The sequence below is a fragment of the Strix aluco genome, chromosome 6 (assembly GCF_031877795.1).
Source record: "Strix aluco isolate bStrAlu1 chromosome 6, bStrAlu1.hap1, whole genome shotgun sequence".
NCBI lineage: Eukaryota > Metazoa > Chordata > Aves > Strigiformes > Strigidae > Strix > Strix aluco.
Window position 1 is genome coordinate 761697 of NC_133936.1, and position 25025 is coordinate 786721.

At 41.8% G+C, this 25025-nt stretch overlaps 1 protein-coding gene across 6 annotated transcripts in view; it reads right to left on the reverse strand.

The window, feature by feature from the left end:
• The window catches only part of PKP4 (plakophilin 4), a 99077-nt gene that overhangs the window by 62540 nt on the left and 11512 nt on the right, over positions 1-25025 (reverse strand). For all 6 annotated transcript variants that reach the window (XM_074828413.1, XM_074828414.1, XM_074828410.1 and 3 more), the window contains one exon: positions 7656-7789. In XM_074828413.1, coding sequence (XP_074684514.1) covers positions 7656-7784 — 129 coding nt within the window. In that variant the 5' untranslated portion in view covers positions 7785-7789. Of the gene's footprint in view, positions 1-7655; positions 7790-25025 lie in introns of those variants that run through there.

Consider the following 25025-nt stretch of genomic DNA (forward strand, 5'->3'; position numbering starts at 1 on the left):
CAATTTAGTAGCAAGAATGCCTACATAAATACATAAGAGGGATAACTTTAGAGGTACCATCTTCTTTACAGCTGGAATACCTCCTGTGTTAAGCCTTTCATCTCTCATCTTAAATCATATTATTATAGAAAACTAAGTCCTAATCAATTCTAAATAAGTGCATTGATCACCTTCACAGTTTATGCTTCCTCATAATGACATTTGACACCACTCTGAACAGATGCCTACCACCACCATGTTTACCTGTCAGACAGTATACTATTTATTGGGGGAATCTATCTGAATCTGCTTCTGTGAAAGCAGCGGGAGATCACACTCCTCAAACAGGATGCTCCCATGCAATGCTGGCTGCCAGCGACACACAGAAGCTGCTGCCCTAGGCAAAAATCACAATTAACTGACTTTTATATTACTGGCTTCTGACAAAATGACATGACAGGAGTCAAACAAAACAATTAATAAGCCTGTTTTCATTTGCAGAAGAACATCTATACTAAAATGATAGATGCAGATTATAGAATATGCTGCCATACTGCATCAAAAGGACCAACCAAATCTTCTGAAACATACACACTACAGTGCCTTGGCCAGAGCTACTACTTTTTTTTCAAAATTATCCGATATACATCAAGGGAAAAAAAAGCCCTAAAATTCTATTCAACTGTTTAGCATTAACTACTTAATCACCTTCTAAAATATAAAGAACAGGAAGCACATACGTGGTTCAAGAAAGAGAAGAAAGCAATCATACAGATCACAGGCAGACAACCTTCTTCGAGTGACAACCAAAACCCATCAACTTTCAGAACTGGGCAATTCCCTTTTGGAGGCTGAGGTTTCTGGCGGGGGGGACGACAAACCCGGCACGGGGTGTCAACACTGTAGTGTACACCCCAGGTGACCACCAACAGCTCTTACTTGGCCAGTTCTGAGGGTCACTGGCCTGCAACAAGGTTGGGATCTCACTCCAAGGCCTTCACTGCCACGAGATACAGATGACACAAGTTACATCAACCCTGAAAACAAAATACTCTCTTCATCTGAAAGCAGAAAGAGTACCTCCGACTGGTTTGTGGCTCCCTGGCAAGTGAAAACAATTGCCAACACACTGTGCTGGGCTATTAACAGCAAATATTTGAAAACAGGTAAGTAATGGGAATGTAATTTGTATGGCTGACCATGAAGACTGTCATTGTCCTGTTGCAGGCTTTGGATAATAAAAGAAGGTTCAGAGGTAACTCTGTGCTTTCTGTCTGCACCCTGTTATGACACCACGTTGCAGAGATCCAACATTTTCATTTTTGTGAACGAGGAACTTTTATCCCTCAGTAACATGGATGAGAATAAGGAGTAGGCATTCACAATGTTGAAAAATAAAGACTACTTTCTTCCTGCCCCAACTTTAAACAAACAGTGATCGGTTTGGCTAACTGAAAGTTTTCTGGTGACAACTACGCAAGAATCAGCAGCAGTGACACAAGCAGTGAAGACAACTCACAAGCTCTTCTGGACTGGTAGATGCCTGGCTAGTCAGACCAGGACCAGGCAGCTGGGACATCCAAGAGAGGCGACGCCACTGACAGATGCACCTACGAGTTCCCAGGGGTTGCTGTGGGAAGACAGGGCCAGGCTGGGATGGTGTTTCAAGTTGTAGCAGCACCGGGATACACTACGCTGCTTTGACTGCCAAACATCACTGTCTTTGTGAAACTTTAAGAAGGTAATTGTAAACTGAACTATAAAATGTATTCCTAAACATTAAAATGTTCCCTGTTGAACAATTCAGCTGAGCCTCTTCCAGTTGTTCGAGATGATCTAAGACAGTGTAGCCTACATTTGAGAGAAGTACTTTTACCTTGCATTTACTATGTCTCGTTCAACTGCAACATACAGCGCAGAGCCACACAGCTCCCATTGCCTGGGAAAGTTCAAACAGTGCTAAAGAAAAGGCAATTACATTTTGGACATCTTTACGATACAAATGCGCAACGAAGAAGTGGACAAACAAAATTAAGTTCGTTTATACCTTCACATTAACCTCCTGCGCCTATCTATGTAGAGATCTGCATCTTTCCACTTGCTGTAATTTGGAGCTAGATCAAGCAACTGACTACTTGAAACCACATCATTGAATACCATATTTTTCCAACATGACTGTCATAATGTAGTGACCTAATACTTGAATTCTCTACCAGGATCTATTGAGAAGAAAAACCCTGTACTTTTAACTAACCATATTAGATCAACCTTAAGAGTTTCTGTAAAAATAAAGTTTACTCATGCACACAACTGCATTTGCATGCTTTCAGTATCTCAGTATCTTCCAAAGTAGAAGATAAAAGATAAAAAATTGGACACAGTAAAGAGAATCACAGATTACAGGATGTGAAATGACACAGCTACAATTATTGGCCGGTCTCACTTACTCTGTATTCAACGGCAGCAGACCATTAAAGCCCTTAATACTTTTATGCCTGCACTGTTCACTAGTCTGGTACGACAGTTTAGTGCTGCTCTGGCTGATGAGGGATCAAAATTGAAGCACTTCATAGAAAGCTTACTCTTAGTCAGTGGTGGAAAGGAAGAATGCCACCTGAGGTATTCACTGACTACATCTGAGCAGCATCCTCTTTGGAAAGCATTTGTTACAATGCTCTGGTTTTTAAATGGGTGCTGGAGCTAAGGACACTGTTCTGCCAGCGGGGAGTTCAGCTGCTGCTGAGTAGATTGGCTGGTCATCTAAACATAAAAGTGTTACAAAAGGTATAAATACCCCAATATATTTCAGGGGTACCCACACAGTTCTAGGCAGGCTCTTTTTCAAGTGGAATTTCTCCTCAGAAGCCTAACACTACATGCTAGAAAGAAAAATTAATTTCTAGATTTTCACACGAATAAAGGAGTACACAGAATTTTGCTTAAGGAAACGAATTAGTTGTTTCATCTGGGACAGGAGTGGCCTATATTTTGTCCTAGAATGAGAGCCTCGGGAAGTGGACTTCTCAGACTTGATTCACCAAAACTGGAAATACTTGTAAACAGCAGAAACAGTAAACTTCAAAGTTCTGGGATTAAATAGGGAGGAATGACCTATGCAACTGAACACAACATTAAGAGTTGGAAACAAAACCAGTTCTTCCAGTCATTCAGAAAATGTTGACAAAGATTTTTGTTTCACTCACACAAAGCTTGGAAGTCCACTCAATAAAAAGTACCGCCTTCATTTCAGAACTGAGGCACATTTATCCACCTAGCTGATCACTAGATGCATGCAAATCAGAATTTCAAAGTAAGACATTCAATGTTTGTGCCTAATTACTGAAAGTGCATTTAGTAAGTCTTTTTTTCAGGTATCTTGTTGAAGCAATATGCCCACACAGTCAGAGTACTTGATATAAAGCACTACATATCGAACTGGTAACGAAATCTCCCAAACTTAGTATCAAAATGCTGTCATTCTAGTAAAGATGTATTCAAACATGCAATAATAAAATGCTTGCTGCATGGAGAATACATCTTTCTTCCATTTCCATCTGAAAAACTTAGGGTTTTGCCTCTCCCCCCCCCCCCCCAAAAAATCTCAAGAATTACATAAAGAATTTTGTACTTAAGCAATAAAGATGGGAAAAAAGTAAAGTGCCCACTTTCTAAGTACATGATATGGTTCAATACAGTTATACAAAATGAAAAGATTTTGCTGAAGTGTTGAACAAAAGTGAACACTTCTAGGAAAACACTTAGGAAAACCCAAGAGATTTATGATTATTCATCCAAAAGCATATCCAATCATTCTTACTCTATTTCACCTATTTACAAAAGAAATGTGAAAAGTTGTCCATCTTTAGGCATCAAAAACAGCTAGACCAAAGAAGCTAAAAAAAAAAACCTGCCAGTGCTGCAAGTGCTCCTCTTTTAGCAAAGAAATTAAAACCAGCATATTTGTGTTACTTTTGAAAACTGGATCAATGGGTAATTTTTCTTGTGAAACCTTTTCTCTCTGCCCAATCACCGAAAAGGAAAACTAACATGCTAAGCAGGAAATTCACAATTCCAAGTGATCCCATTTAATCTTGCCAGATCAGCAGCAATTCATTCCAAATGCAGCAGTGTAGGGCTCGCACGTGTAAAGGAGCAGTGATTCTACAAATCCATCTGGAGTAGTTGGCAACTCGATGCCCCTACATTTCAACCCCTCCCCCCCGTTACTGCTATGATGCTGCCCCTTGCTATTTTAGTAGGAAAATACTCAATTTACTTTTAATATGAATAAGAGACTCCCTACTGAACTCAACTAAACTTTTATCCAAATACTCCCTACGATTAAGAAATATAGACATGTATATTTTAATGCTTTAAGTTTTACTTAAAACTTGCTTTAGCATTTCCTAAGATACTTAACCCATTATAGCATGGAAACTTCGTAACATTTTAGAAGTGAAACACATGTTTTGAAAAGACAAAACAAAAACTACCTCCAAAACAAGCACTCAGAGAAAACAACACCCTCCCCAAACAAAAAACCCACAACCCATCATCAAATCCACTGAAAGAAAAAACAGAAAAGGCCAAGATAAATTTCAGCTTCATTACAGTTAGCCTTCAGACTTCCCTGCATTCAGAAAGGATTTCCTCTCCTCAAGATGCAACTTCTACCAGTAAGAGTCAGTCATTGCCTCGATTTTCATCCAAAAGTGTATCCACTTGTGTATCCTCAAAGAGAATAACCTAACCTGGCAAAAGAACTATCCCCCCTACCCCAGTCAAAGCCAGTGGTAGTTGTGGTGCTGGTCTCATAATTTGTACTAATTAGGGATGTGCTTTCACATTAAAACAAAACTTAAGCTTTGCCAGAACAGCACAAAGCTGCAGTAATCTAAACTTCTTCACAGATTACGCTTGTTCTGCACATACTATTTTATAACACCAAAAGCAAATTGAAATGTTTCTTTCCTAAAATGTAATCAAGGGAGATTTACACAGCTCTGACAATTTTTGTCTCAATGAGAGACTGTTCAGAGTTCACACTCTCTTTTGGTAAAAAAGTTGCTTTAAACTGATTTGGGGTCATAGGAAAAAGAAACAAATGGAGAGTTTATTTAGGGTGGCTTGCAGGGTTCACAGACTAATTAGTGCAACTTTCTATATAATCTTATCTATGCCACTGAGGAAGAAAGCTTAACAAAGTCATTCAATAAATTTATCTACCTATTTCAGAACTACTATAGTGATTTTGAAAGTTTTTATTAAGCTAGAATCTTGCACAATTGACAAGTAATAATAAAAGCTTTTCTGGATTGCGTTTCCACTGTCCTAAGCGTTTCTAAGTAATGAAGTTAAGGTGTGGCAACTCTATTTTACAAATACAGACCTACTGCAAACAAAGCGAGATTCCTGTGTCAAAGGAAGTCAGGCCACAGCAAACAGCATCGTAGTTTCTGTTCAAGCTTAATAAAGTAAATAACTGCACTGGAAAATATTCTGTTCTGGGCCTTCTGCCATACAGGAAGGGTGTTGAGTATGTCAGTGTCCATAATTATTATCAACAGAAAAAATACCAGAAGGCAACAGTTCAGCTCTTAATTCTTCCACATTATCACTTTCAAGAGTGAAGTACAATTCACATCTTCCTCCCCCTTGCATTCATTCTAGCGTGCCTATACATCTCAAAGTTAGGCTACAGCTCTGCAGTTTGTGTTTCACTATTAAACGCAATTTTAATTTCACTTTTTCCTTTCATCAGATTTGAGTTACTTAATAGTCCACATATTTAATAGTCTTTTTATGAATGGAAAGGGAAAAAGGTTTTAACCTCTTTTTTAAAATGAAGAAATATTCCATTAACACTTTTTCTCTGAGAATAAGAAAGATAAAAACATTTCTTGGGTAGGAAAGGAAATGTTAACAAATGCTTTTTTACTGTATACTTGCGTATCAATCTATTACAGACAATGCTGTCACAAATGTGTGTTCAGTTCAGCCATCACTGTTGCACCAGAACTGCACAAGAGCCACTCTGGGCAGCGATCCTGGCAGCAGGGCTCTCGGCTGCCCATCACCTGCAGCTACAGCGCTGCCAGCTCGCCCAGCGCTGCTCATCAGCTGAGCCACCCTCACCAGCATGTTCTGTGAACTGCAAAATAAACCAGACCAACTCCGAATTGACAGAGGGGAGATTTAGATTAGATACAAGGAAGAAATTCTTCCCTGTGAATGTGGTGAGGCCCTGGCACAGGTTGCCCAGAGAAGCTGTGGCTGCCCCCTCCCTGGAAGGGTTCAAGGCCAGGTTGGACGGGGCTTTGGGCAACCTGGGCTAGTGGAAAGTGTCCCTGCCCGGGGCAGGGGGTGGCACTGGATGGGCTTTGAGGTCCCTTCCAGTCCAAACCAGTCTGGGATTCTGTGAACTTAAAACCACCACAAACGCACTTCAAGCAAATGAGTTCTAATTAACATTTGGGACAAGCCAAGACAGCACAAGGCAAACGACTGTCTCAGATGATAAGTGACTTAAGATCACTGTAGCTCAGATAATTGTGATTACTCATATCTCAGTAGCCTCCAGCACTAACATCCTTCGTATTGGAAGATTTAATATTAGTTTTAATATCACTAAGAAATTATTAGGGTTGCTACTGTCATCTTAAAATACTTTTGCAACTATTACTTTAGGCATGAAAACAACGATCCAAATTTCATCATGCTGCAGAAAATGTTCACTGCAGAAGGAAGGTTCTATGGGTACAAAATCTGTTGATATCAAGACAATATAATCTGTTGAAAAAAAAATATTAACATGGGACAACATAAGAACACATACATCAAGTGTTTGCATTCAGAGTTAATATCTTGGATTGAGTACTGATTTATCTTAAAAGAAGTTCTGAAACAGAGACAGCAAAGCAGATTTGTTCTGAAATTCAGGTGCTACAGTTTAGGTACTAAGCCAAGAAAGATGATGATTACTTCTAGTTCTGACAATGAAAGCCAAGCTATCACTTCTCTCTTGTGTTCTTTTTTTAAAAAAAAACACAAAAGAAACCCAAGAACTTTAGCTAGAATGTTTCTTTGTAAAACTGCAATTTTTTTCTCCCTTGAATGATTTTTACAAATTAAGGTTGAACTTGATTTCAAACACAATTTTATCTTCCCTGTAGAGACTATCACTAAGATACACATCCATAAATGTATTGCAGTTTTAAAATATATTACCAGCTTGGTATTGACAACTGAAACCAAACTAAAAGTTTAAAAGCCATTCTTTAACAAAATACAATTAATCATACCAAATCTTTATGTGCAAATTTCTGTAACGCTGCACACAACTTCGCAGAACGTGCAAAAAGGACTGGTTCTCAATGTCGCATCAATTCTACGCTAGCTTTTCTTTTTTCAGCAATAAACCTGCATTTCAAGTCTGATTTACAACAGTGCATACATTCCAAGGGACACAGAATACCATAATGATGCTTCTGTTCCGTGCAATCAAATGAACCCTTTATATTCAGATTCTCACATTCTGATATACAAAATATACTGTAGTAATGCTAGGCAACACATTTTAGAAACAATGATGTTTTTTCTCGGCAATGCTGTAAGAGACAATGGTTAACTCCACAACGCACACTGGATTTCTGAATTGCTGAAAACAAGGCATGTACCTGTTCCTTTACAGAAGCTAAAATGGTAGTGGCAGTGGTCTCTGGTTCCATGCCCGGGCCTGTGGAAGTTTCCTGGGTTGTCTGCGGCAGCCCCTCCTCCACCATTGGGGTCTGCTCAGGGGCTGGCATTTTGCCTGCAATAACAATATTTTAAAATAGTTTACATTTTGAGCCAGTGACACTTAAAATTCAAGTTTTCAGGATTATAAATTCTCTTGTCTTTTTTTCTAAAACCTCTCCAAACTTAACCAAATTATCAGAGAACTTTGTATTATTAATATCAACCTATGTTGCTATTACAAATTGAGATCAGAATTACATACAGAACGTGAGGGCCAGGCAGAAGCAAGCAGGCAGCATGACATTTAAAGATTATTTTTAAAACACTGTTTTGTGGTAGTTACTGAAAGTAGCAAAATCCAAGATGCATGAAAAATACTAGGGTTAAACACTAAGAACACCCAGGATCAGTAAAAGTGTGCCACGTGCAGTTTTTAGCATAGAAGAATGACACGTAACAGCAAAATGCTTCACTGTTAGGAATAAACCATGGAACAGACTAATTATGGTAATAAAAAGTTAATGGGAATAATGCTTCTAGTGTTCTTTTTGCAAAAGAGGAAATTAAAACACCAGAGTTAAACCAATTGCCCTGAGCTATGGATAGTGTGGAAAGGACTGACAGGATTAGTGTTCAAGAATCCCAAGCTTCATTATCATGGAAGCAGCACACTAACAATTCCAGTACATGTAGAAAAAGCAATTAATTTGTTTAACTACAGAAGTCACTATTAACTAATATTAGAGATAGTTATGAAGTGTGTTTAATAGTTTGAAAATAGCGAGTAGGTGGTATTCATGTAGCTTCTGCACATGCACCATGCTTTAATTTCCTTCAGAAAAGAGAAGATAAAGCTTGTGAGGTTTAGCGTTAAAAGTAGTCAGTATTTCAGATTTTCGGAACAAACTCACTCAATATTCCTAGAGGACACAAATACGAACAGCAGCTTCCTTCCCTTCATTTCATGAAGAGCAAGGAGCAGCTTACACCACAAACAGGCTCCAAGGCCAGAAACGGCTGTAACACCTCAGTCCTGACCCGTTTTAACCATGACCACCCCTTCTCCACCACCTGCCTTTTAAATGCTGAGCCAGCACAAAGCCGGGCACACATCACCCTAAAAAGACATCTACGAGGCTGGTGGCTGTGCTGTAAAGCTGTGCGATTCTGCTTTGGCTGGAAGAGCAGCTGAGCTGACCCTCAAGGGGATCTCTTCTGGAATCACCCCGCAGGACCGTTCACCCTCTCACAGAATCACACAGAATCATCTCGGTTGGAAAAGACCTTGAAGCTCCTCCAGTCCATCCATGAACCTCACACTGACCGTTCTCAACTCCACCAGATCCCTCAGCGCTGGGTCAACCCGACTCTTCAACCCCTCCAGGGACGGGGACTCCCCCCCTGCCCTGGGCAGCCCATTCCAACACCCAACAACCCCTTCTGCAAAGAAATACTTCCTAAGAGCCAGTCTGACCCTGCCCTGGCACAGCTTGAGGCCATTCCCTCTTGTCCTGGCGCTGGTTCCTTGGCTCAAGAGACTCATCCCCCCTCTCTGCACCCTCCTGTCAGGGAGTTGCAGAGGGCGATGAGGTCTCCCCTCAGCCTCCTCTTCTCCAGACTAAACCCCCCCAGTTCCCTCAGCCGCTCCCCATCAGACCTGTGCTCCAGACCCTGCACCAGCTCCGTTGCCCTTCTCTGGACACGCTCAAGTCAGCCTTTTTGGAGTGAGGGGCTCACTCTCAGGACACTTTCTGCCCTGGTGCCTGCACGCAGAGGCCGAGTACAGGCAGAGCGCTGTGTTGTCAGAGGACTTCAACACTACTACAGGCAGCCTCGGGCAGAAGAGTGGAGTCTGGAAGAGAGATGATGTAAGAAAAAGTACTTTTGTTCCGCTTTGTGTGCAGCGGTGTGCGCAGCATGAGGGACGACTGCTGCTCAGGCCCACGAGCTGCTTCAAGTGTGTGAGCAGGTGGTCTCCAGTTCCAGCCTCCTGAAATAACACAGTCCACGTGCAGTTTCACTGAGAGGATCAAACATCTTCAGGGAAACTGAAGTGAGAGGAGCGATGGGAGCCAGCGAATCATCATGGCGGTGACAGGGTGCAGGAGCCTGGTCACCCACCAGCTTCTACCCCGCAAGGGAAGGAGCACGTTATAGCATGGGCCTGGCTCAGGGAAGGGCCTCTCCTCCCCTCAGCAACTGCCCCGTAACGCGGGAAGAGCTTGGCTCAACAGCCTGTCCTCACCTTACGTCCACACCGCATCCATCTTCTGGGACAAGGAAAAAGAAACTGCACAAACCCCGCGCTGCCAGCTTTCTGGCGCAGGATTGTGGCGGGAAATCTGAACACGCGAGGTCGGCGGCACGAAGAGGAGCTCCTTCTCCTTCTCCCCTCACCTCGCCTTCTGACAGGACCGAATCACAAACATGGAAAAATAACGACTCTGCCACACTCTGTCCTTCTAATCTCAAGAGATTTAAGTCCAGAGAGGGTGTTTCTCCCTTCCCGCCACGCCCCCCTCCCTGAGGGAGAAGCAGCCCCGCCGCCGCGCCGCCGGCTCCGGCCCGGCCCCGCTCCTCGCCCCGGGGGCCGCGGGGAAGCGGCTCCCCCGACTGCACCGGGACCGGGGGGCAGGCCCGGGGCGGCACCGGGACCGGGGGGGGGGGCTACTCTGCACAAAGCCCCCGCGGCAGCGCGGAGTCACCAGAGGGAACGGCAGCACCGCCGCGTCCTCCAGCTACCAGCGTCCTACCTCTGCCGGAGAGACCAGAGGACAAGTTGACTTTTTAACAACAAGAAAAAAAAAAAAAGTGTAACAACCATTCCTTCCACTGTTACTGTGTCACACCCAACAGATCTCAGCCTGCGTTGAAATGCCTGTGGGTGCGCAGCTCTGAAGGAGACCAAGGTGGGTCTCTTGCAACCGCAGCAGAACTTACTCTGGGAGAACAAAGTGACACTACATGCTGCTTTTGCCTTCCAAAGTACCACCAAAAAAGCAACCAGTCCTATCTGGCTATTTTTGGAACAACATCTTTATTCATTTCAAGCTTGCAAATACAAAGGCTGCCGATGCTAAGATTTTTCTAAGCCAACCGCAAGCCTGGCGTACACCTAGAGCTTCAAGAACCCTTGTTTCTACAAGAACCAGCTAAATAGCATTCAGGGAAGCAGAATAAAAACCATGCTCTAATAGTTACATGACAAGATTTTGAAAAGTCAAAGATGTAGCTTTAAGGTCTTAGAAAATAAAAACGTATTAAGGTTTTACTTGTAAAAATCAACTCTATCATCAAGCTGTAACCACCCAAAGAATCACAGAATACATGTTACAATTCCCTGGCTCATACATGGGTTTTTTTTAAATCACTTTCCACAGTTCTTTTATGACTGCAACTCAGTGTTTTCAGGTTTCTAAATGGACTGTTAAATTTGCAAGTATATCATGAAGTAATAAAACTACTCAGTCAAGCTCTTCATTTAGGAATATTTGCTAAGTAATCAAAAGGCCAAATCTCAAAAACTCTCACAATTTACACATGAGCTTCTTTCAGAAATGGGCTGCTTTCTTGTCCCTACATCCCAGCTTGTCTTCACCTGCACAGTAACCAGGGGAGTGTCCATTGTGCTTTGGGACTTCCAGGTGAGAAGCACAAAATACAGTACAATGATAAATAAAGCCAATCTTTAAATGAAAAAGGCAGCACTGAATTCTCAATTATGCAGAATTATGGGTGTCTGTGGCTTTAAAGCAAGTAATTATTTAGCTGTGTTGTGGTTTAACCCCGTCCAGCAGCTCAGCCCCACGCAGCCGCTCGCTCTCTCCCGTGGGATGGGGAGAGAATCGAAGGGCAAAAGTGCGAGAACTCATGGGTTGAGGTAAAGGCAGTTTAATAGAGAAAGCAAAAGCTGTACGTGCAGGCCAGGCAAGAGGAGGAATTAATTCCCTGCTTCCCGGGGCTTCGCCATGCGGAATGGTGGCTTGGAAAGGCAAAAGCCTTAACTCCAAACGCCCGCCCTTCCTCCGCCTTTCCACCAGCTTTTATTGCTGAGCACCGTGGTGTGGGGTAACCCCTGGGTCAGTGGGGTTCCCTGTCCCGGCTGTGCCCCCTCCCCGCTCCTCGTGCCCCCCAGGCTGCTCGCTGGCAGGGCAGGGTGAGGAGCAGAACAGCCCCCGAGGCCTGAACTAACACAGCCCTGGGTGAGCAGCACTGCTGCGCTCACCGATCCTGGCACAGTGCCGTACTAGCTACTATGGAAAAGAATTAAACTCTATCCCAGCCCAAACCAGTACAACATGCCATCATGGTCATACTTCTACATTTCCAGTTCTTTCCAAAGGTTTAACTACAGCTTACAAATGATAAGTAATGAGATACCTTAAAACACAAAAATCAGTGCAGTATTTATTCCATCAAGCAAAAGAGACTTAATTTTCTTTTCTTTAAGACATACCAGGAAGAAAAGCACAGCTTTTGTTTTTCTTTTTTTTTTTTTTACTTACTTCAAAAAAACCACTTGACTTTTTGAAGCTTCCATCTATGACGTGCCACAAAAGTACTATAAAAATGTACTTGTAAGTGATGACTTTCAAAGTATATTGTCTAAATGAACACTTAAAACTGGACAATTAAAAACCTCTACAAAAATAAGATAATGATCACAGATGTCAAGACAATCTCAATTTGTCCTTTCCATAATTTTATCTGTCACTCTCTTCTCACCTCAACACTGTGAAATAACTCTTCAACCTATCTGTAGTAAATTTCTGAACAAACCAGTCAAGAAAAATGTACATCTGAACTAGCTGGAAAGTATGGTAATTTGTCTGAACAGAAAATATGCTGAATGCTGAGTCTCTAATAATAACACTCAGATGAAAACCAATCAAATTAATTATTAATGAAGATGTCAGTGTTAAATGTGTATCTCAGTGTTAAGAGGTGTAATTAGAGAGCTATGCCCTTACACACAGGCAGTTGTTTTAACTGCTGTTCTTTCAATTAACACACTTCTTGGCAAAGTTACTGATGTTCTAATCTTGATCTCAAGATCAGACAACTGTTGGCTTTGATCCTACAAACACTTACGTACATACTTCAGGTAACACGAACGAGAACGCTCATTCTGGCCGACCTCCTGCGTGGCCAGGCAGCAGTGAGGCGCGGAGCCGGGCTGACGTCATGCAGCAGAGGAAGGGATGGGCCCAGCCCCGCGGAGGACCTCGTCCCCACCACCACACCGCTGTCCAGGCATGCTGTTTGAGGACAGGAACTCACAAAGTCAATTTAGAGTCTCATATTCACCTTACAGGAACAGGAAACATCAAATGCAGGATTCAAGAGCACCTTAAAATCAGGTACAGGTAAAACTCATGAGTAGTTCATAAGAAAACCTCTTTCCTTCCTTATGCAAGACTGGGATTTACTGGCTGAAGATACTCCCTGGACTTAGTTGTGTTACTCGCTCCTTTGGGTATGGATAACTGATTCACTGTTGGAAAACAAGTCACCAGACTTCATCTCTCAAAAAAATTAGGTTCATCATTATTTTGCTGCCTCTTGTGTCACAGCCCAGCAGTTAGATGTCACCCGGAATGGGAGACTTTGGTCCTACATCTTTCCCAGTTGGTCCAAATCCTCATCCCCTACAACCCTTCGCTGCCGTATCACAGCAGCTAAACCCCAGTCAGGGTGGGTGTGGGGCTGCTCTCTACAAACCTTACACACTGATGAACCAGACAGTATATGCTGGGACCACTTACAGATGCACTTCAAGGCTTCCTGTATTCCAGCTCTTTCAATTCTTAAATTGCTTTTGCACATTAAAGATATTGAGATCTGTGCAACCACAATGAAAACTCAGAAAACATATTTTACTGTTCTACTGCTCTGGGCAATGCATTTCAACACACCTTATTCACATCTTAAAATTACTGAATATGAGAGAAAAGTTTACAGATTTATTTTCTCTGCTATAGCAAACAATGCATGAGAACTGAAAGATTTAAATGTTTTGAGATGATCTTTTGGTGGATCTGCAGAACTACAGATTTGTGAATGGTGTAAATGGTTCTAGTATAGCTCAACAGTGCAATGTGAGATCCTGGGAAACTTCTGGGGCAGATTAACAGCAGACGAGGAGAACAGTAAGAATTTGCTACTGTTTTCTGTGGATTTCGGTCTCCGATAAAAAGAATGTACATTTAATCATTTAAATAATTTTTCAGAAAAATTGCTAAATGCTTCATCTTGTAGAATACATCTGAGAAAATTCTTAACGTTTATTCTGAATTTCGAAATTCTCTATATAAAAGTAAAGGCCAAAAGAACAGAAGCAGTGACAATCTAGCTCTAGGCTGGCCTGCATCTACATTTCCAAACTAGACACAACGTGCAAGGAAAATAAATCTGTTCAATTTGAAGCCTCTAGTCTGAAATACCCTAATATAATTCTGAAATTAGTGGCTTTTCCATCCTCTCTACAGTGGAGGCTCACTCAAATGATTTCATGGAACCATGCAGTAAGTGGGATCAGAGCAAACCGAGCCATCAAAGAGTGAGCTGTCAGTGCAACACGTCCTCGGCACAGACCAGCTCTTCAGGCGACAGCGGGGATTTGCCTGAGTAAACCACGTTTAGAAGCCACTTGAACTGCCTCTGCGGAGGATACCTACTGCCTCCACCGCACACAATTTGCTTGTTTTCATCTAGCATGCAAAAGCACTGGCTCCTAAAATCCTCCCAGATGTTCTCCCTTTGCACAAAGGCAGCAGACTTCTTGGCACCCCAGTACTGATGATGGGGCAGATTCACCAGTTTTCTTTAGCGGCTGCCAACCCTGGCTTTCGTATGGGCCTCTAAGCACGCAGTGAGTTGCAGGTTGCCAAAATGGGTAATACTTTCTTTTGTGTCTGATCCAACGGTCAAACAGCTGCAAAGCAAATCCCTTCAGTGAGTTCATCTGACACAAAGCTAGGCTTTTTTGGGGGGAGGTGGGGGTGTATTTTTCTGAACCAGCCGATCTTGCAGCCATATAATCACTGATGCAAGGAAGGAACAAGAATACACAGTTGAGAAGGAGAGAAGAAATATGAGAAATCACTAAACTGAGGGTAGGAAACCATGCTTTAACTCTTCATTCTTGTTAGTCTCTACTCCCCACCTTCCACTGCTTCTCCTGTTATTTTCTTAGAGATATCCAGACAGTTTTGCCAGCACCGAGCAATCCCTCTCCTGTAGTGCAGGCCCAAGGAGAAGCCAGACCTCTCCACGTTGCCTGCGAGACAGCAAAAGCAGAGTGTTTCCACAGCTTCCTACTCACTTCCCTTTGTATTCCGCTCGCCTTCCTTACACACGTTGTTCTCCCAAATTTTCTCCTTACCCGTGTTCCCTGTTTCTGAGCCTCCCATTACTGACCTGAAGCCAGTAACAAGTTCCCAGAGTAATTTCTGCTGAAGAGGTAATACAATTCTTACCAGCACTGTCAGCTAGGATAGGGTAGACTGTATCTAGTTCAGGAGGGAAACACCAGAAAATCAGCAAGCAAGACGTCATCACTAAAAACCCTGGTATTTATCTAGCTACAAGATTAACTCCAACAACAGGAGTAAATCACCAAGGACATCAGAGCAATACTCATTAGGACAAAAGAAAAAAGCTCCAATAAGCTAAAATCAACTTGCTAGGACACTGACATGTTATTTATTATACAACTAGGTTATTCTTATAAATCTACACTTAAGCAACAAGGCACATCTCTGCTCTCAAAGATTCTTATTTTTTCATCCTTTACAGTATATGTGATAGTCAAAATCAAAACAAGACTTACTACCTTTCTACTGTTTTTAGATGAAGACATGATTAAAATTTATCTGATTTTTGAGTTACTTCACAGACATGTCAGTACACTTCTAGGTATGAGCAGTTACCATTAGCTCCATCCTGCTGCAAGGATGGAGTGTTGCTCACCTACAAACTAGGCAGCGATTTACCTCCTCAAGCTTGGTGTAACAAAGTGACTGAACTATGACAAACTCCGTATTATGTCTACTAGCCTATAGTTATGTAAAAGACAGCAGACGACAACTCATTCACTTGTGAAGATGATGCAAGCAATTAAAAATTAATTATGTAAAAGATGGCTCAAACATTTACATGAAAAATAGGTTTTAAATTTTCCAGATGCAGTAGGTCAAGATACTTCAAATATCACAGTATAGGCTAAATTTTCTGTTAGGATACCACTTTTCTTTATGGACATTAGTAGTGCAGAAGTTGTGTTCACATGGACTCAAGGATGAAACCAGGGAATTAAATACATTATCTGATGAAAACGTGGAAGAAACAGACTTCTGTAATGACAGGATAACAAACACACACACACACAAAAAAAATCTACCTGCACAATTGTGCAGACCGAGTCCCACAGTAACAAAAGAAACCTCTGTGCAACTGATATGCTGCCTGAGAAATGGGGGAGATGCCTTCAACTATGCCGCTGCTACAGTTAGCGTCCTCCTCACCCCTTTTTCTTTTCAGGATACATTTTCTCCTCTCTCATTTTAAATTTTTTTCAATTTAAATACATGCAGGTTCTAAAGCCATTTGGTGCTATGTCCTTTTTAGAATGTTAAAAATTATTACCCCAGCTTTTGGGTAAATGTATCTTTTTTACAGCTTCTAGTAAAAAACAGCCTTTTTTTTTTTTTTGCCGATGGCTACATACTTTAACTCCACTCTAGTAAGCAGGCAAGATTCTACATCCGCAAATATCCAGTTGCAACATGCTCACAAGATTAATATTTTTTATAGCTTTCAAACTAACCATTCACCAAAGAGATCAGACAGGTATAGCAAGACGACCATTTTGAATAAAGGCATATTTATGATCATATCCTTCAAGGCCCGAGGCACCATTTGTAGCTTACCTTAAAAAAAGAAGAATCTTTGTCATCCGAAGGCTGCCTGGAGAGCGTTCACGCTTCACAAATGTATGAAGTACCACAAGCTACTTGGCAACAAATAGAGTTTTCAGTGGTTTAAGTCAACAAGGCTCCGTGCTTCAAAGAAACGACAAACGACAGACCCCCCATCTGAACCTTTCCCTTGAACCATCCCAAGTCTGTCTTGCTCTGGTCTGCTGATGTATGTGAAGCCACGGCCATTTAGAACAATCGCGTCAGAGCACAGGGCTCAAAACCAGCTCTGCAGATCGCACACGACCAGCAGATCTGTGAGGGATAAAGCCCAGGCTTACCCTGGTGCAGACCGAGGGGGAGGAGGGGTATGTACCATCACGGAAGGATTTTATATTTTCCAAACAGACTGTCAGGTGACAAAGAAATTCATCAATTATGAATTCAACCATTCATAGAAGGATAACTTCTTAGTTTGGTGTTGGAATACTCTCAATTTGGGGTATGACATCATTCAGAATGAATGTGACAGAACAACATAAGAACTGCAGCAGGCGGGTGACAGCAGCGCCCGTGTGCTGTGCAGTGCCGCTCCCCAACGCCTGGGAAGTGCAGGAGCTCCAGGCTGAGGCTTCTTCCATCTCCCACCTGAAAACGCCTATGAACAAGCAAACAGGAGTTAAACTGAGAATAACTGTAAGTAAAGATATAAACACTACCAAGCAGAACAAGAGCTGCAGCTGCTACTGAATTTCCACTTACATCTTCTCCTAGCCCTGTAAAATTATTACTGAAGTATTACTCTATACATTATTGCAAGATACAACACACATTAACTATAGGCAGATGTATTTCAACTGGAAGCATTATAAAACCAGATTTATTTTGTGTGTCTTTACAAACGTATGTGTCTCGATTTTGTCATATAGTCTATTGGAAAAAAATTATATAAGCAATTTTCCCAAAGATTAACAGCTACAACCACAACTTTGAAAGACAACTGAAGAGTTGCAGACTTCCACAGCCCCCCTTGTTTTGCCAGTGCAAGTTTTTGAGGGATGTGGTGTAACCTGTACTGCTGAGACAGTCCGGAACTAGGTAGGCACTACCAACCCCCTGTCGCATCCTGCCTTTAGAAACTGACCAGACGAGATCAGTGCTGTGATTGCACTCACAACACAGATGCCCGTATTTTTACTGACAGTGCAGTCTCCATCTCTGCACTGAGAATTGGGGTTCAGCAACGAGTGACCAACGAGCAGCAGCTTAAATTGGGTTTAGTACGGAGAAAAATCCCACTATGCTCTTGTAAAATTGAGAAACTGACGATGTTGAAACTTCTGCTTTTACTCGGGATACGTTTATAAGTTCTTTAATGCAACCTGTGGTTGCTCCTGCTCAAATGACTACTACAGAAATTCCAATTCTTGCATACCGTAGATTGGGGATTACCACTGTTCTCTAGTAAACATGGCTATGGATTAGCAAAAGGTTTTAACTGAAGTGAAATTTTATCAATTACTAAACTGTAGTTTACTCTTCATTTTGCTCTGAAACAGAACTGCACAGCAAGACTCAGTTTGCTGCTAATAATGCTCTATGTGCAAAATTCTATATTTAAGCAAATGGAGCTCTCTCTTCTGTTCTCCAAGCCAGAAGCTAAGAAAAGCTGCATGGAGTAGCAAACCCTACATGAACTAGACAACAAACGTCTGGCTTTTAAGGCCAAAATTACCAATACTTCAAACAGTTCTCCAATCTCCCAAACAAAGAAGTATCATTGGTATTATTTTTCTGAGGTATATTTGAGTTTGTTTGCCCCTAAAAACTTTAAGTACTATTAGCAGGATTACACATAACTCTTCTATATAGAATTTAGTATTTCTACTAATACTTTACAAAGAGATGAGGAGCTGCGAAGCACCAAAATTTACAAGTGACATTACGATTAGAGGAGATCAAAGACAGCTGAGTAACTTGAGGAAAACCATAAAGCAAAGTGAATGAGCTTATGTTGATAAACACAAAATCATGTGAACTGTTCCTATCAAAGCGAACCATATGCCTTCCCATAGTAGGAGGTGGATGGTAGCAGCCTAACTATAAAGCTAGACACACTTTGGTTAAAATGTTTGGCCAGGCATGAAGACTTTTTGCAGATGTGCTGTAAAAGTGTCAGGTCAATGTCAATGGTACATTAAGTAACATCAGTAATTTTAACCACAGTCTGAAACAGATGCCCACAGTGCAAAACATAGACAATTCAGTATATAGCAACAAGAAAATTCAGAGGGATAGAAAACTATATACTGAAGGAACAAAGATTAAGAGTGGAAATGGTCAAGAAGGGAAACAAATACTGAATGATGGCAAATGGTTCAGGTTTTTTACTGATGTTCAGTTAAACCAAGAAACTCTCAGATGGGTATTCACAGGCTTCCTGCTGTGTGGAAGTTCTGCATCTTTATGCAGTGCGCCACGATGATGCCAAGATGCCATTTTCTTCTCTCAGTGAAAAACATTTCTTCCTATAAAATCTTCAGGCATGCAATTTTGATATAAAACATTGCCATCTCATGACAAAGTTTACCAGTTGGAGACGCAATTTAGATAGCTATCCTGCCTCAGTTCCTGAATGACTGAAAATATGACTCAAATGTATTTTAAAAGCTCAAATTCAAAGTTTCAAAGGAATCTCAAATACCAGTGACATCATCATTCTTATTTGTACCTTTTAACTCCCTGCCCCATATTCTAGTCTAATACTAATTTCTAAGCAGGGAAAATTAACCACACCAAAACCAGTAACAGGCACTGGAACTTCAAGAGTTAAGAAACAGCGTTGATTTGTCAAAAGGAGATTTGATATAATCTACCTAATTTTGGTCTATGACAAGAGCACTAGAAGAAGTAGATCTTGAATGTAAAGCTTCTGACAAGCAGCTGAAATAGCACAGGGGAAAAAACTGTGGGGGAAAAGAGGTAACCAGTATGACTTGTTAGGAAGCTGTAATCCAAGCAGTAGTTACTAGTTCACTCGCATCAGAAGAAGGTTTGAAATGGGGCTATCATGGGTCCTGCCCGGACAGGGCTACCCGGGACAGCAGTGAACGCCAGCACCACTGCCAGCGTTTTGTGAGCGAGGGCTGGGGCAGGGGAGAGGAACACACCCACCACTGAGTGACCACACCAGCCTTCAGAGATCGTCAACTACAGGAGAATCTACCAAGAAAAAAACGCCACGCTCAAGAGCATCTGATCCCAACTCAAACGGAATGCTGAAGCTGGCCTGTCCATCCCAGCAATACCCACTGGCTTCCTGTTACCTCCACACACGCCATCCTGCCCCGCCCGTGTTCAAGTTCACCAGAGCTACAAAGACCACCAAGTGCCCCGCTGAAGCAGGAACACACACAGTGCAGAGGACAACTAACAAGACAAGGGCTCTGTGGGAAACAACATGAAGTTGGGGTGCCTGCAATCAAAGCACACTTTCCTGTGACAAAGAAAAAGGGGGGGGGGGGGGGGGGGAGAGCTACCTCCTTTATCACTCCTGCTTATTTTCCATTTCCCGTTGCACTGAAATGCACAATCTTCCCAGTCTGCTTAGCGAAAAAGGATACCCAGTCCTGTGCACCCAATTCAAGTTGGATCAGTTGAAAAGCCAGAAGAGAGCAGCCAAAGCTGTGCAAATTTTATGTGGGAGTTGCCTGTGTTTGGATACGAAACAGAGGCTATGGGGAAAAGTGATAACAGCTGAAATACTGAAGTCACTGCAGGAAAGACAAAACAAGAATCAAGGATAACATTGAAAAGCGCCTGCTATCTTCTTGTCAGGTATCAGACAATAACTGTGTCAATTATTTAAGTGTTACTGTCTCTTCTAAATGGGATACTGGGGTGCTCTTCCCCTCTTCCAAATTCAAACAAACTTTGTTTTTTAGACCTTTTCATAAAAATAAAAAAAAAAAAAGAAAATTTTTTCAGAAAAGTTACAAACTTAATCAGTTATTTTCACTGTGCTTCAACATAAGCTCAAAATGAGGGGTTTAAAACAGCTATCAAAACCAAATCCTCTCAATAACATGAAGTAGTTGAAAAATTACACAATTTTAAGTCTTAAAAAACACAAGAATTAATTACTGGTTTAGGGGATTTCCACTTTCAAAACAGAGAAAGCCTGCTCTTGCTTGCACCATGCAAGTCCAGGAAAACGTCAATGTAATAACTCAGGAAATACACTCAGGGATGACAACAGCAGAAAAGAATGCACTTCCAAAACTTGCAAGATTGCTATTTCATATAACGCTTAAACATAATTGCAGTTAGAAGCATGTCTTTCCATTTTTAGAATGTCTTACTTAAGCTTCATAAAAATATATACGATTTCAGATAGCTGATATCGAACTGAACTTTCTGAGCACTGCAAAGTAAGGAAGAGGAAGCAGCTAAGCACCGGGCATGAAAGCACCCTGAGCCAAACAAAGCCCGAGCACCCTTCAACAGAATAAAGTACTAAAACCAGTCCTATTTGAAGGGGAGGACTCAACAAGAAACACCTGTATTATTATACCACAGGAATTGAAAATATGTTACACATATCACTTATGCTATCTAAAAACGAAACATTTCAGCAAGGTGCTTTAAGTCAGTTGCTAGTTACCTTTTCAATATCACAGACAGCAGGATAAATTACAGATGTTAGCAGGATATCCATCTATCTAATTGCATCTTCTGCCATTCTATTTGTGAAGGTCCACTTCAAATCCAAAAATTTTTAAATGGAGCTTTTCAGCAAAGGCACTAAAGAGGTTCCACAGAGTGTTTAACCTCGTTTTTCTTTCTCTTTTAAAGCTCACCTAGTACATTCTCTATTAGCTCAGTTCTCATATGACCAGACAGGTAAAGCTGCAAATACCAGAGCAAATGTTAACATGCCCAGCAAAGGAGGGGCAAAAATAGGCTCAAAAAATCTACATTACACTTCTCTTGTTTAAAGGAAGTGTGTAACACTCCACTTCTTTTGTCAAACAAAAGTACAGTAAAAACTTAATGAAAAATGTCTGCATTACATAGCGTGCATATAATTATTTCTTAAAATAACATTTTTAAAGAAGTTGCTTCCTTACAATGGCAAGTACAGTTTGTGACTTGTTTCTCTATGGTAATGCTACTGGTTAACTCCAAATGACTCTTCACACACCTTCTGATGAACGTTAAAATCTTTTTCTATAGGTTTTAAAAATAGACTTCAGTGAGGCTATTAATGCAGACTTCAGAACAACATGTCCAAATACAGCAGGTAAACACACATGCTCACATACTACCTTGTCCCATTTTCATCCGGTTTTAATACTGATGCTGTTGTTGCTTGTCAACATCCTCTTGTTGAGCCACAGGAAGGATATGCCCAACAATTTTGTCAGATACATGGAATAAGCCAGAAGTCCCTTAACTTGTTGTTTATGGTCACCCTAAAAGGTAACATTTACTTGCAAGGGAACTGATGGAGTAACACACCCGTGCTGTTCAGGAGCTCCTGTCCTCAGAGGAGTGAAGCGGCACGCAGGGATCCGAGCGATGCTGGCATTCGTCACGGGCCAGCCACCGCCAGACAAAGCAGTGGTGCAGCGAAATGCAGACACAGAACCACTACGCGAGTTGATAACCCTGCCCAGGGACCACGGGAGGACCTCAGCATGGCACACTGTGCTCCAGGGGTCAGGCACGGCCACAGGGCTGAGGCCCACACCAGGGAGACATCCCTCAGCTCTGAGGAGCCAGCCTCTAATTCTTTCAAAACCAAGGTCACCACCATCACTGCTCCCGTCCTCAACAGGAATTAGGAATATAAAGCATTTAAACAAAGGAAAATGTAGTAAAGCTGAGACTGGACAAAGCTCTGATATGAAGTGGGTTACTTGTTCCACACTTGTCACCAGCAAACGCCTCACAGGGGTGGGCCAAGTCTTTAAGCCTCATTATCCCCAAATAAGTCTTCATGAAAGTGAAACACTTTATTTACTGGAATGGCAACACAAACCTCAGATTTCACACTGGATTGTGAAGAACTGATGATCTAACCCCCCTGATGACCTATTTGCAAAAGATAGAAAGACACGCATCCATGTCAAGTATAGCACACTCAAAGCTACAAACTCTCAACACCCACCAAAAAATAAACTGTCGATTCAGCGTCTTCACAACAGACATTTCTGGTATTTCCAATTTATTAGTTATATAAACGTAATCCACTGGTGAACTGTAAGACCCACTGACCAAAGCAAAATTCAAAAGATAGGAATAGTCATGTTACCAGCTTTCAACTTCAGAGAGAAGTCACGTCTCTGAAGCCTGTTCATTTCTGTAACAGGTGCTCCTTCATGTGAAAAAGGCCAGAGTTTACAGCAAAACCGTTAATGCTTTTGGGTGAATCTCCAACAGCAGAGAAGAGATAGCTGCTGGTAGTGGCCACTCAAACTTTGGGGTGAAAGCTCCATTAGAAACAAATATTGCTGGAAACTTGGTCCTCTAAGACCCATCTTTGCTAGACACTGATTGATGCATGAATAATCATCACAATGGTGGGCCACAGGTATTCATTTCATGGATATGGTGACAAACAAGGAATTAAACCAACAAAGAAAGATTATTTACTCAACAAACCCGAGCCTAAAAGACAGAACAAAAAAAAACCCCACTTGCTGAAACAGCCATGGATCACATTGCTACGGACCGACTTAAATTTTAAATGGAAGGATAATTTAAGTAGGCAGACCTAACTGAAGTCGTCGATTTGAGAACAAATCTTATGAAACAGAAAACAACACAGTGATATCAACCAGCTGAGATCAGTAGAGCTGCCTGACGCTAGTGCTACCAGACAAACGCGTACCTACCCAAAGGGGTGGAAGGGATGACACACACAAGCACACAACCTACATCTAAGCCAGAGAAGAATTACTTCTCTGGGAAGCACACCTCCTTTGAAAGAGACACAAGTGAAAAAGCTGAGCACCCTAAGGGGAGAGGAGAAATCTACACATCCATTTATTTTGAGAACTGTTGTTTTCCAAATCAAATAAAAATAAAATTATGTGAAAGTTACAGACAGTCAAGCCAAACAAGATTTGCTAAAGCAGCAAAGAAATGACGCAAAAAACAAAAACATTTGTCTGAAGAGAAAACACAGTCAGGTAATACCCTACTAGGCACCCAAGACAGAATAAACTAAACATGGTCTCTATTTTAAAATGATCGTGATTATGGGTTCAGCTTGTTCATGGGAAGGAAGACAAAAAAGTAGTGTTAATGAAAAGCTCCATCTGGAAAGAAGTTTCTCCACTAGGAATTCCCTTGTGATTGATCATGTCTAACACTGCCAAAACAACGGGCCTTCACACGTCCTGCAAATCTGTGGGGGCTCTGGTAGGCAGGAAGGGCTTGGGGCACTAAGCAGGCATGTTATTACGGAAGACCTCCAGCAATGAATCTTGCTGCTGTTCTTTACCCAAGCCACAGATGGTGACCAGTGAGAGTTTCTGTAACAGGCAATAAGGTCATCACAAAGAAGTGACTGGTGAGAAGAATATGGACTCACTAGTTATTCCTGTGAGATGGCCACAGGAATGGCACATGCTGTTGTAGAATACATCAAAATTACACTTCCAGCAGAGATTCTGAAGTGCTGCTTCTATTATAATGAAATTCAAGTTAACTCAGTGCCTGGCACAGGTCTTGTTTCTCACATTTGCAGCTGGTTGTGCTGGTCTGACTGAATTCAAAGGCTGTCATGATGACAAAAGGACCAAACCCTCCTTTTTGACAGGCAGAAACCATACAAAACAGAGACCGGGGAGGTATCACGCACCAATTACTGTCACAGGCAAAACAAACTCGACTTGGGGAAATTAGTTTAATTTATTACCAATCAAATCAGAGTAGGGCAATAATAAAACCAAATCTTAAAACACCTTCCCCCCACCCCTCCCTTCTTCCCAGGCTAAACTTTACTCCCAATTTCTCTCCCTCCTCCCCCCCAGCAGCGCAGGGAGCAGGGATGGGGGTTGTGGTCAGTTTATCACCCGTTGTCTCTGCTGCCCCTTCCTCCTCAGGGGGAGGACTCCTCACACTCTTCCCCTGCCCCAGCGTCTACGAATTCTATGAGTACTTGGGGGTAAAAACGAGGACAAGGAGACATTTGAGAAAACACCAAACAGGTCTTAAATGACCATAAAGAAATTTATCTCTGTAACTATAAATCAGGAAATTTCTCTGTGTAACGAACATCTTGGAAAAGTGAAAAAAATGTACTGGATGTATCACTTGAGAACAGAATTATTGGTGGCTATTTTCTTCAGTGTTGTAACTGCACTGTTAGGATCCTCAGAG